Raw genomic sequence first — 12475 nt, 5'->3', positions numbered from 1 at the left:
TCACAGCATCTGTTGCACAACTGCAGCTGGCACCAGCCCAGTGCTGGCAAACCTGGGGCAGGAGGAGGCCTGGGACCTCCTGTCCTCATTTACTGCTTTGTTTGAGGTTGCTTTAATGGGAGGGGGAAATCTTTTGCCCCTTTCTCTCACCCCCTTCCTGCTGCAGCCCCCAGTTTGCTTCTCCCTGCACCCCAAGCCTGAACTAATGCTGCAGCAGAGCAAAGAGAAGCTGCCCAGGTCTGGCAATGCCCCTGACCCCCAGCACCCAGGGGACGTGGGGTGCTTGGGACATCACAGACAAGAAGCAAACCAACTGGGCAGCACCCTTTGCCCAGGAGGTCTGGGCAGTGCTGGCATCCCTGGAGAGCAGGGGGCCACTGCCAGCCCTACAGATCCCACCAGCTGCATCCCTGTGGGAAAGCTGCCTGCCCAAAATGGGAGTGCTGGGAGGGAGCTGTCTGCTCACCCCCAGCTATGCCCTCACCAAAGTGAGCCCTTGAGGAAGCTTCTGGTGGCTTGTCCCAGTGAGAAGAGGCAGCCATGAACAAGCAGGGTGTGTTTCCCACCAGCACAGCAGCCATACAACCCTCCCCATGCCATGGTGGGAGGGTTTTGGTGCCAGGGTCCAGCCAAGGCCCCTGGGCACCTGCCCCATGCTGTGGATCAGCACTCAGCATGGATCTCATCAGTCCCTGAGGTGCTGAGAGCCACCGGGCAGAGATGTCACAGACTGCATCTGGTAGGAAGGGACCCTCGAAGGTCATCTTGCCCAACCCCCCTGCAGTCAGCAGGGAGCACCCCCAGCTAGAGCAGGTTGCCCAGACCCCCATCAAGTTTGACCTCTGCAGGGGTGAGGCCTCCACCACCTCTCTTGCCAACCTGTTCCAGGGCTCCACCACCCTCATCGTCAAGAGCTTCCTCCTAACGTCCTCTCCTCCAGCACTATTCCTGTTCTCCCAACACAACTCCTGCTCCAGCATGAACCTGGTGGCCACAACCACTGGCCTCACCATCCTGGAGGCACCCACGGGGGTGCCACGGGCAGTGCACCCCCTGCCATGCCCAGCTGCAGCGGTGCCAGTGCCGGGGACACTCGGGCAGCGCGGAGGACCCCACGTTCTGTGCCTCTCCAGCTTGCATGGTAATTGCCTTTGGAAGTTGCTAATTTGCTCATAGATTAATTACCATGTAATTTACTGCTCTTGGCTCCCGTGATAAGACTCTTTCATTTGCATGGCAGCTCACGGGCACAGGCTCAGCCCTGGGCAGCAAGGATCCCGCAGGGCTCCAAGCATGGCCAGGGATGGAGCGGGGAGGGGAAACACAGAAACATTCAGGTTGGAAAAGACCCTCAGGACCACCGAGCCCAACCATTAACCCTGCTCCACAGAGCTCACCCCTAAACCATATCCCCCAAGCACCACATCCAAACCACCTTCAAACACCTCCAAGGGCTGGTGGCTCCACCCTGGGCAGCACTTCCCAACGCTGGGAAAAACTTCTTCCTGATGTCCACTCTAAACCTACCCAGGGTGGGGGGGGGGGGAAGCAAACAAGCTGGAGGGTCTCCAACAGGTGACAGCCACCCCCTCCTCCCTAAGCAGACCCCCTCCACCCCAGCACCAAGCAGGAAGCCGCAGCCCCACGGCACCACAGAGAGTGAACTTTTATTTCCAACAACGACAGCACCTGCCCCGTGGGGTGGGGACGGTGGGGAGGGCTGGGGAGGGGTTGGCCGAGAGGCCCCTGGGGTTGGGGTCGGTTGGGTCGTTTGGTTGTTGTTTTTTTGGGGGGGTGGGGGTGGGAGGGGAGAGAGAGCAGGGGGGCGAGGGCAGCCCAGCCCCGGGGGGCAGCCGCTCGCGTGCACACGGTGCACGGCGTGAAGAAACATCCCGGTAGAAAAGAAAGAAAATCTGGTGGCCTCCATGGCCGGTCCTGCCCCGGGGGAGGGTGCAGGCGTGGTCGGTGGGTGGGCGAGGAGGTGGGGGTGAGGATGAGGAGGGTGGTGGTGGTGGGGTGCACGTGTCCCCTCCACACCCGCATCCGGAGGGTGCCAGGGAGGAGAAACCGCGCGGGGTGGGGAGCATGGACCATCCCGTGGGGATGGCTCTGTCTGGCCAGGTAGGGACCCCTCCCCACGCTGCCCCCAGCCCGGCCACCGAGAGGATGAGGGCGGAGCAGACCCAGCGCGGAGGCTTCGCCCTGCGGCGGGGCGAGGGCGGCGGGCGCGGGGCTCACACCTCCGTCTGGAAGTCGCCGTCGGCCGCATCCAGGGCGGTGCAGGGGCTCTCCCAGTCTGCACAGCGCAGCTCCAGCCGGTCCCGGTGGGCACTGGGGAGGGCGCCCAGCGTCATAGCCTTGAACGTGCTCCACGGCTTTGGTGGTGCGGCCGGAGCCTGCTGCTGCTGCTGCTGCTCCTCAGGGTTGGCCATGTCCTGCCAGGTGAGAGACAGCTGTGGCTGCGCTGCTTGGTGACACCCCCTGGGAACCAGCCCACACGTCTCCACCCATCCAGGATTCATAGAGCCATAGAATGGTTTGGGTTGGAAGGAATCTTAAAGGTCATTCAGTCCCAACCTCTCTGCCGTGGGCAGGGACACCTCTCACCAGCCCAGGCTGCTCAAAGCCTCATCCAACCTGGCCTTGGACACCTTCAGGGAGGAGGCATCCACAGTTCTAGTGCCTCCCCACCCTCACTGGAAAGAATTTCTTCTTAATCTCCAGTCTAAATCTCCCTTCCTCAGGCTCAGCCTGGAGAAGACTGAGAGGGGATCTGATCAATATTTACAAATATCTGAAGGGTGGCTGTTGAGAGGAGGCCAGGATCTTATCAGTAGTGTCCTGTGAAAGGACAAGGGGCAATGGATGCAACCTAGAACACAGCAAGTTCACAGACTGACAGATGGCATCAGGTTGGAAGGGGACCCTCCAAGGTCACCTTGTCCAACACCCCCTGCAGGCAGCAAGGGACACCTCCAACTAGATCAGGCTGCTCAGGGACACTTGAGTTTCTCCAGGAACCTCAACCACACCCCTGGGCAACCTGTTCCAGTGTCTCACCACCCTCACTGTGCAGAACTTCCCCCTGATGTCCAACCTAAATCTGCCCTGCTCCACTCTCAAACCATTGCCTCTTGCCCTGTCACCACAAATCCTTCTAAACAGTCCCTCCCCATCCTTCCTGTAGTCTCCTTCAGGTACTGAAATGCAGTTCTAAGGTGTCCCCAGAGCCTTCTCTTCTCCAGGCTGGACAGCCCCACCTCAGCCTGGGCTAGACCAGCCCCTGGGGCACTTACACTGGCCGTGCTCTTCTCCCCACCGCCCGACGAGACGCTCCACCGCTTTTCTCGCTGCGGATGAGAACCAGCACTGAGCCCCAGCACCGCCTCAGGCATCCAGGATCTTCCCCCCCCGCCCCCCCGAGTCCTTCCTGGGATGCCTTCCTAGTCCATGCAAGGGGAGGTGAAGGATCATAGAGGAACAGATCAGAGCAGGATGGGACACTCCCCAACCAGGACCTCACCTTGGAGGAGCCGGCAGCCGGGGCCCGGTACCGGTCCAGCGTGTGGAACTTCTGGTTGAGCTCGTGGTAGAGCTCGGAGTGACGCTTCCGTGTGTGCATCACCTTCTGCGGGAGGAGAGCGGAGCCCGCCGCCATTGGCACCCAGACTGGCTCTGCACCCCCTGGCACACACCCCCCTCGCCCCCCTCGCCCCCTGCCTTCCCAGGGCACCCCCCAGACCTGGGGGAAAAGGGTGCAGGGGAGCAGCAGAACCAGCACCCAACTCGGTGCTTGAGGTTTAATCCCAGCTCGGTTACTGCTGTGCTGGCAGGGAGCTGAAGGGAGCTGGGGATGAGGTGTTTCAGACACCAGATGGCACCCAACACTGTGATGGGCACTGGTGATACCCAGTGCCGTGGCAGGGCTTACCTCAAAGTCCAGGTCAGAGTATCGCAACCTCTTCCTCTGGCAGGGGACGAGCAGGGACCAGAGCAGGGGGAGGAGATGGAGAAGAAAAGGGAAAGGTCTTTGGAGGTCCAGGATGCAGCAGGGAGCAGGGGCAGCAGGGAGGGTGAAGCTCATGCCAGCCTCAGGCTATGCCACTTGCAGGGGACAGAGCCCAGCTGGAGACACAGGGTGCCCAGCTGAGCTACTGGGGTCCAGCAAAGGGTGGGACACCGGGCACCGACTGTGGGGGCACCTCATGCAGCCCTGCACATGCACACAAGCTCCTGCACGCTCCTGCATGGCCACCCAGCTCCACCAGTGCGCTTCCCTGTCCCCTGTCACCAGCACAGGCTCCCACTCACCTCCAGGGACCCCACTTTCATGGCAGAGCCGGGCACCGTGCGGGGCATGGTGCGGCTGCGCTCCGACAGCTCCGAGGCCAGGATCTGCCTCACCGTGGGGTGCTGCTTGAACTGCAGGCCGTAGGGAGCCTTCATGGTGGCATAGGGCTGGCTCAGGCTGACGTTGACGTGATCCATGGCCACGAAGCCAGGGTAGGCATCGCCCTCGGCAGCCGGGCGCCCCGTCCCGCCGGGCATCCCCTCCTCGGCGCCGGGAGCCAGGGTGGCTTCTTCCCTGGGGAAGGGCTTGAGGCTGCTGGTGCGGCGAGGCAGCATCATGTAGTCGCTCTCCCGGGGGGGCTCGGGGGCCCGGACCCAGCCGTACTCCAGGGGCCTCAGGCTGCTCTCCGTGCACAGGTAGACAGGACCCGGAGCCTCCATGCCCAGCGGCTGCGCCGGCGGCTCGCCCAAACCTGCCACCACGTTGGGGGTCATCTTGGGCACCTGCACCAGGATGCTGGAGGGAGGGATGTTCCCTGGCAGGCTGGAGAAACCCAGGCCGCCTTCTGAGGTGGTGTTGAGCTTGGGGTCTTCGTCCCCATCCAGGGAGATGCGGGACAAGGTGCCCGTGATGGTGGCAGGGTTGCAGGTGTTCACCTCCTTGAACAGCACTGCGGGCGGGGAGAGAGGTCAGGGCTGGCCCCGGCGGTCCCGTGGGAGGGCCGCACCGATCCTCTGCGCCGGTGGCACAGCTGTCCCTCCCCGGGGCGGCACGGTGACGTCCCTGTCCCCAGCGCGGGGAGCAGGGGAGACCTCACCTGTCTGGCACGCCAGGTCAACGTCCTTTTCAAAATCTGTCTATAAAAACACAGAAAGAGGGGGAAGAGAGAGAGAGACAGAGACAGAGAGAGGAGAGGAGAGAGAGAAAGAGAGGGGGGACAGAGAGAGAGGGAAATGAATGCACCTTGGCCAGAACGGGGAGCAGCGGGATGTGCCAGGGCCACCCTGCCCCAGCCCTGCCCCGCGGTGCCCCAGCCCTGCCCCGCGGTGCCCCAGCCCTGCCCCGCGGTGCCCGCCCCGGCGCTGCCGCACTCACCAGGATCTGCACCTGGCCGTTCTTGCAGGAGTCGGGCGAGTTCTCATTCTCCTCGCTCCTGCACCCCCCCATCTGACACTTCACCACGTCCTGGACCTGTGGGGACAGAGCTGGTCACATTATCCCCCCCTGAGGCCAGGCCAGGGGACGTCCTCCCACCCCGGCACCCTGCTGGGGCCACCCCACCTCTCGGCGCAGGAAGCCGTGGACGGTGATGATGACGAAGCCCTGGACGGAGTTGAAGACGGCGAAGAGGACCTGGAAGAGGATGGAGCGCCGGTCGGTCATGGCGAGCACGGCCGACATCCAGGTCAGCGCCAGCAGGGGCAGGACCACGCAGGAGCTCCACAGCGATGCCCTGGGGCAGGGAGAGAGGGGCCGGGGTCAGCCCGTGGTGCCAGGGTTGCCCGGTGACAGCCCCTCCCCCGAGCATCGCCCCTCACCCCACAAGCGATGCCACGGCTGACTGCACACACGCAGGGTGGCACGGAGACCCGAGCCAGGCCCCCTGATCTCCCTTCCCCTCTTCCTCGGTGTCCCCAGGCTGGCACTGGCTGGGTGCTCAGGGCACTGCCTGCCTTAGGGTGAGGAGACCCATGGGCTCCTCCTGTTCCCTTAGTCTAAGTGGTTGGCATTGCCAAGGTGGCCCAGGCAGGGTACAGCCACGTGTGTCCCTGCCCCCGACACGGGCAGTGAGGGTGCTGGGGGGGGGGACACAGGGTCACTGTCGCTCTCCCACAGCCGCAAGAAGAGCAGAAAAGGGATTTCTTTCTTTCTTAAACGGTGAATTTTGGGGCTGCTTCCATTGTAACTAAGCCCTTGGGAGCAGGGACCTCGGTGTGTGGTCATAGCCCAGCCCAGCCAGAGGGCTCAGGTGCCAGGAGGAGGATTCTGGAGGCACCCCCACGGCCAAGATTGGCTCATGCCCCTCACCATGGTGCTTCTCACGCCCTCCCCTCTCCCAACCCCCTCCCCGCCCCCAAGGAAGAGGAACTGAGCCCCCTCAACGCCCCGACCCCAGAGATGAAGTGGCAGGAAGCCGTGCCATGCAGACAGGATGGCCATGGTGGGGGGCACGCACCCCCACCCTGAGCACACAGCCTTCACCCTCGAGACCCCCAGCCCGGATCCTCTTCCCCTTCCCCGGGGGCAACGCCCAGAGCCCGCCCTCCCCATCCCCCAATGGTTCCAAGGCTGTGCTCGGGGCGGGGGGGTGGCGCAGCGGGCACTAACATGGCACTGCTGGCGGTGGCGGAGGTCATGGCCGCGCTGGACACCACGCCGCACTTGGTGCATTTCAGCAGCAGGTTGCCACAGGGAGGGGGCTTGGAGCTAAGCAGCCCAACAACCCCCCCAGGGTGCCCCGCGGCCAGGACCGGGCCACGCGGGGGTGCGGGCGAGGGGGAGCAAGGCAGTGGGATGCGGGGGGGGATGGTAAAGGCGGGGGGGGAGGAATCGGACAGATGGATGGATGGATGGATGGATAGATGGATGGATGGATGGATGGACGGACAGACACAGGCAAAAAGCAGATGGGAGAAGGAAGAGAAAGAGAAATAAAGAGCAGGGTTAGTCGGGGGGGCAGCAGTTGTTAATGATGAGCCAAATGGCGGCGGGATGGGGCGGGCAGGGCTCAGCCCCCTCCTCTGGCAGTGGGCACGGGGCGAGGAGGGGGTCCACAGCGTGCCGTTTCTCCCTTCCCCAGGGGAAGGTGTGGGGGTAACTGCTCCCCCCTCCCCCTCCCAGTCCTCCACCGAGGGGCTGTGGTTGCCCAAGGCTTGGCCCTTGTGCCCACTGATGAGATGAGGTCTGCCCCGCTCCTCAGCCCGCTCCCGGGGGAGAACCCATGCCGTGCCCCACGGCAGGGCAGGGTGCTGCGTGCCAGCCCCAGGGACAGCCCCGCAGGGCGCAGGGCACTTACCCAGCTCGCTGCTTTTTGGACTTATCTGAAATGCCATCGCGGGACATGAGCTTGTTGAACACGATGATGCCAACCAGCATGTTCACCTTGGGCGAGAGCGGGGCCGCCGTTAGGGCCGGGCAGGGAGCCCTCCATCAGCCAGGACTGGCAGGAGCTGCCACCCACCAGGGTGGATTCTGGGGAGGGGCTCCAAGGCTCGGGGTCAGCTCACCAGCACGATGACTGCAGCAGGTCCCACGAAGGCGTAGAGCAAACCGCCCTCCAGTGAGAGCCAGCAGCTGCAGGGGACCGCGGCGCGTCAAGGGCCGGTGGAGAAGGGACATCCCCTGCCCCCAGGCCCTGCTGCCAACCCAGAGTGGTCCCCGTGCCCAGCCCTGTGCCCCACCCCCACGCCCACGTACTAGCTGGCCGTCCCGTAGCCTTTGGTCCGTGTGAAGCCGACGGAGACTGCGACCACGAGGGCTGGCAAGCCTGGAGCGGGGAGACAAGGCTGGAGCTGCAGGGTGGTGGCACCACCGTGCCCCTCCCAGCATCACCTCTGTGCCAGCCCCCACGGCTGGAGGGCAGGGGTGAAGCCATTCTGGTCTGGCTGGTCAGAGGGTGATGCCAGACTGAAGTCACCTCCACTGTGCCTCGGTTTCCCCTACTAGGGGGTGCCAGGAAGGGGCACAGGGTGAGACCATAGGATGGTTTAGGTTGGAGAAAACCTTTAGGATCACTGAGCCAAACCCTTCTCTAACTCTCCCAAGCTTGGTGCTAAACCATGGCACCCCAGCACCGCATCTCTGCCTCTTTGAAACGCCTCCAGGGGTGGGCATCCAGCCACCCCCCTGGGCAGCCTGTGCCAGGCTTTGAGACCCCTTTCAGCCAAGAAGTTTCTTCTGAAGTCCAACCTAAACCTCTCCTGGTGCAACCTCTTGCCCTGTCACTTGTTACTTGAGAGGAGAGGGTGCCTACCCTCCAGCCCACCCCAGGAGCAGCCATGCCAGGCTCTTACCCCATCCCAAGCACAGGAATCTCTTCCTGACCAGGCGTGTCCGGATCCGGCCGATCACCGCCAGGTAGGACTGCCAGGCCTCCGTCAGCACCCAGCAGAAGGATGAGAGGAAGAAGAAGTGGAGGAAGGCAGCTGTCATGGTGCACACACCCTGCAGGGACACGGGCACGTCACCAGGAGGCAGGCTGGGTGCCCAGCTGGCGCCGTGGTGGTTTAACTCCCACGCCTGGGCAAGGTTTGTGCCCGAGCCACCGGCACAAAGATTTAATCCCCAGAGCGACTTAATCCAAACCCAATCTGCTGCTGCGAGGCAGCAGGGACCGGGCAGCCGGCTGGGAAGAGGGGGCTTGGACCTTGCCCCAGCCCCTGTGCCCACCCTGTGAGGGTGGCACGCTGCTGGCACCCACCTTGCTGAGCATCTGGGACTGACCCACCAGGATGAGGATGTTGGAGGCCAGGATGGAGAAGCAGAAGTTGAGCAGGATGATGGAGCGCTCTGACTTGATGAACCTGTGGGCAGGAGCAGAGTGGGGTCGGGCTGCCAGCCTGTCCCACGTCCCTCTGCCGTGTCCCCTGCACGCTCCTGGGCCAGGGACGGTGCCAGGCAGCCTGGGCACTTTTCCCACCAGTCCTTCTCTTCCCACCACAAAGCATTTAATTACATCGACGCTGAGCTTTGCTCGCACTGTGCCCTCCCTTGCTGCCCCCTCCCCACATGGTGCCACTCCCCGGGTGCCCCCCAGGTCTCCAGCTGTCCCCGGGTCACCTCCAGAAGGCAGCGTAGATCACCAGGAGGGTCAGCAGAGCCATGCAGGAGACGGCACAGCCGATCATCAGCGGCACCGAGGGGGTGCCCGAGGGGTCCATGGCCTGGGAGGGGACGAGGGGGAGTGGCTGAGCCCGGCCCTCCATGGCTGCTCCCTGCCAGCCCCCACACTGGGCCCCTCCACCCTCCCGCCCAGCTGGGGACCCCCTGGGCACAGGAGGGGGTCAGTGACAGCGGTGGTGCAGCCAAAGCGCCTTCCTGGGGACCCGTGCCCATCTCCATGCCAACCGGGGACGCAGGCGGAATAGCAATGGGGTGGGGGGATGCCTGGGCTGCCCCCTCCCCTCCCTACACGCAGCAGTGCCCCACATCAACCCTTATCAACCACAGCAACCCTGCCCCCACCCAGGCCCATCCTCAGGGTGCCAGGAAGTCCCTTGGGTGCTGGGGGGCCACCACCCTCAGCCCCCTCCAGTGCCCACCCCACCCTGTTGAGTTGCCCACAGTCAATGCAGTCCCTGCCCGTCCCCATCCTCCCCCAGGACCCCCACCTTGGGCAGGCTCCACAGCCCCAGGGATCACCTCCCTGCTACCCAGGAGCCACGTCCCCAGCAGGCTTGGCCCTGTCCCCTACCAGGTCTCTGGGCAGCTGGGCGAGGACGGCGAAGGTGGCGAGCTGGCGGCACTGGCATTTGGTGTGCGCTGGGAGGGTCTCCAGGGTTTGGCAGCTCTCCGTGTCCCAGTTTCCCAAGCCAGCATCCCTGATTAATGGGACCAGAGCGAGGGAGAGCAGTTTGAAATGCTCAGACCCAGAGGGCAGCCCCTTCCAGCCTCTCCCCAGTTAACCCATTGCTGGCCCCTGTCTGGGGCGGGGGGAGGCAGATGCTGGGGAGGAAGGATGTGAGCACTGCCAGGTTAATCCCCAAAGCCCTTGGTGGGGGTGAAACCAGCCCTGCCCCAGTTCCCGCTGCCTGCCCCAGTGCTGATCCTCTCCGGGAATGGAGCAAAACACGAAGGATGATTTTTAATCAGCCCACCTAGGTTTGGGGCGGGGGGGAGGGGGTGGGCAAAGCGCAGAGGGAGGGGCCCAGGCACAGAGGGAGGAGTGGAGTGGTGGGGGTGGGTCTGAGACAGCGCTGAAGCAGGTGGCAGCAGTCCCAGAAGCCCTCTGGTACCCCTATCCCCCTCCCCCAGCAAGAGCCATGGCTTCCACAGCTACCCCAAAGCCTGACCTGCCTGGCAGTGGCTGTCATCCTCCTGCCATGGGGACCCCCCCCGAGGAGGGACCGGAGAGGCAGTGCCCCGTGGTGACACCAGCCGTGGGACTGGGGGCAAACCACCACTCCCAGCAGGGCAGGGAAGCTGGGAACTGAGCCCGTGGGACAGCCGAGGACGCAGCTCCCCTGGGGCTAGGCTGAGACCTGCCGCACTCATCACAACCCCTGAACTGCAACCAGCGACCCTCAGGTGCAGAGCACCCACGGGCACCTGGGCTGGGGGGGGAGGGGGGGAAGGTGCCAGCAGTGCCACTCCCCCCGCCCTCCCCTCCGTGCCCTACTTTTCCCTGGCTCCTGCCAGAGCGCCGGGCACTGCGCTAACAAATCGCATCTGGCAGGCTGGCAGCACCGTGCCCGCCTCACGCGGAGGAGCCACATCGACCCCCTGGCACCGCGGCTCCCCCGCGGTCAGAGGCCCCCTTCAGCCACGGGAAGGGACCAGCCCTGCTCCTCATCCCTCCCACCAGCATCCCAACGACCCCCAGGGCACTGGGACAGCCCCATCTCTGCCCAGCGAGGGCACTGCCAGGCTGTGCCTGTCCCCTTGTCCCCCCACTCACGTCCTCGAGTAGTCCCAGGTGACACACTGAGGGTGGGAGGTGCCCTGTGGACAGAGGGACGAGGTTAGTGTGTCACCCCCTGCCCTGCTCCCACCCCCAGGAGGGTGTCTGGGCCATGGGGACCTGCCCAGTACCCTAGCACTGGTGTGTCCCCACCAGGGCGCTTGTGGGCACCAGCTGGGAGCTGCTGGCTCTTGTTCAGCTCCCGGTGCCTGCGGGCAAAGGGGTCAGCAGGAGCCACGCGGCACCAAGAGGTGACACGGTGACATGGTGACACACTGACATGGTAGGGGGACACTCACATGGATGATGTGGGCAAAGGGGCCGGTGGCACCCAGATGGGACTGAGAGGTGACATGGAGACAGTGACAGAGTGACAAAGTGGTGGCGCAAGAGGGGGCTGCTCACGTTGATGATGTGGGAGAGCTCCACCAGGACCAGGGGCTCGGCAGGCTTGGTCGGGGGCCGCACCGTCACCATCAGCACCTTGGAGGTGACAGCCAGGGGAGTCCTGCAGGGAGGGTCGGCAGCTGGTCAGAGGGCCGGGCAGCTGGCACGGGGGGCAGAGGGCAGCCCCACTCACCTGGGTGGGGGCAGGATCAGCCCCAGCGTGCGGTACAGCACGGCCCCGATGACGAAGTGGGAGGAGTCCTCTGCCTCTGCGGGGACACGGGGAAGGGGCAGCAGGGCCGTGAGCCAGCGCAGGCGTGGGGGGCAGAGCCCACAAGCTGGTCCCCAACACCCCTGAGGGCACAGGGACCCCACCCCTGACACAGGCATGGCACGCGTGGGCGGGCACACACCTGGGCTGGCAGGAGGCCGGATGTGCACACTCGCACTGCCAGATGTGCACTGCCAGATGTGCACACACAAGCTCCCGCTCCCAGACGTGCACACCCCTGCACGCTCCCAGACGTGCACACACTGCCAGCTGTGCCCACACACACGTTCCCCCTCCCAGCTGTGCCCAGCCCAGCCTCACCAGCCGAGGCGAGGCTCAGCACCTCCCTGGGGATGAAGAGTTTGTCCTCGGAGCTCCTGGCCCAGTCCTTCATGCCCCGCCGCCCCTTCATGGGGAAGTTGATGTCGCTGGAGACGGCGGAGACAGGCTCCCTCTGGATGCTGATCACTGCCAGGGCAGAGCGGGCATCACCGGCCGGTCCCCGTGCCCGCCACAGCCCCGTGCCCACCCCGCCGCTCACCCAGGTTGTCGGTGACGATGAGGGAGCTCTGGAAGGCCTTCAGCGCGTTCCCCACCAGATGGATGAAGTCCTCCACCACCTTCATCAGGTGCACGGAGCCCGGCGAGACCTGCGGGCGAGGGAGCAGCTCTGCAGCTGTCGGGATGCGCCCCCGCGGCTGGGGACGTCCCGGCCGCCCCCCACCCAACCCACCCAGGGCTCACACCCTGTGCCGCTCACCTGTTGGGCATCCTCCCACTTGTCCCGGTTCTCCGCGTCCACCATGTAGCTCACCACCTGGAAGAAGCGCTGCGGGGACAGGGCTCAGCGGGGGCTGGGCTCCGGGGACCGACCGCCGCCGCCGCCTCCCCCGGAAGCGTCCCTCGC

General features: G+C 64.7%; 1 protein-coding gene across 8 annotated transcripts in view; it reads right to left on the bottom strand.

Moving 5' to 3' along the window:
- Window positions 1-1662: 1662 nt before the first annotated feature.
- ADGRB2 (adhesion G protein-coupled receptor B2) overlaps window positions 1663-12475 on the bottom strand; it is a 34680-nt gene continuing 23867 nt past the window's right edge. For 3 of the 8 annotated variants that reach the window (XM_054170454.1, XM_054170456.1, XM_054170452.1), the window contains 22 exons: window positions 12329-12397; window positions 12110-12218; window positions 11890-12036; window positions 11491-11566; window positions 11316-11418; window positions 10908-10951; window positions 9705-9831; window positions 9071-9174; window positions 8712-8814; window positions 8305-8455; window positions 7709-7778; window positions 7519-7585; window positions 7308-7393; window positions 6620-6718; window positions 5573-5744; window positions 5387-5482; window positions 5109-5148; window positions 4312-4961; window positions 3932-3967; window positions 3524-3628; window positions 3297-3350; window positions 1664-2435 (listed from right to left, as the gene is read on the bottom strand). In XM_054170454.1, the coding sequence (XP_054026429.1) occupies window positions 2235-2435; window positions 3297-3350; window positions 3524-3628; window positions 3932-3967; window positions 4312-4961; window positions 5109-5148; window positions 5387-5482; window positions 5573-5744; window positions 6620-6718; window positions 7308-7393; window positions 7519-7585; window positions 7709-7778; window positions 8305-8455; window positions 8712-8814; window positions 9071-9174; window positions 9705-9831; window positions 10908-10951; window positions 11316-11418; window positions 11491-11566; window positions 11890-12036; window positions 12110-12218; window positions 12329-12397 (2709 nt within the window). In that variant the 3' untranslated portion in view covers window positions 1664-2234. Of the gene's footprint in view, window positions 2436-3296; window positions 3351-3523; window positions 3629-3931; window positions 3968-4311; window positions 4962-5108; window positions 5149-5386; window positions 5483-5572; window positions 5745-6619; window positions 6719-7307; window positions 7394-7518; window positions 7586-7708; window positions 7779-8304; window positions 8456-8711; window positions 8815-9070; window positions 9175-9704; window positions 9832-10907; window positions 10952-11315; window positions 11419-11490; window positions 11567-11889; window positions 12037-12109; window positions 12219-12328; window positions 12398-12475 lie in introns of all 8 variants that reach the window. The other 5 variants (XM_054170455.1, XM_054170453.1, XM_054170457.1 and 2 more) reach the window with 3 other exon arrangements.

Source organism: Dryobates pubescens, chromosome 20 (genome assembly GCF_014839835.1).
Source record: "Dryobates pubescens isolate bDryPub1 chromosome 20, bDryPub1.pri, whole genome shotgun sequence".
Classification (NCBI taxonomy): domain Eukaryota; kingdom Metazoa; phylum Chordata; class Aves; order Piciformes; family Picidae; genus Dryobates; species Dryobates pubescens.
This window is presented reverse-complemented; position numbering and strand designations above follow the sequence as displayed.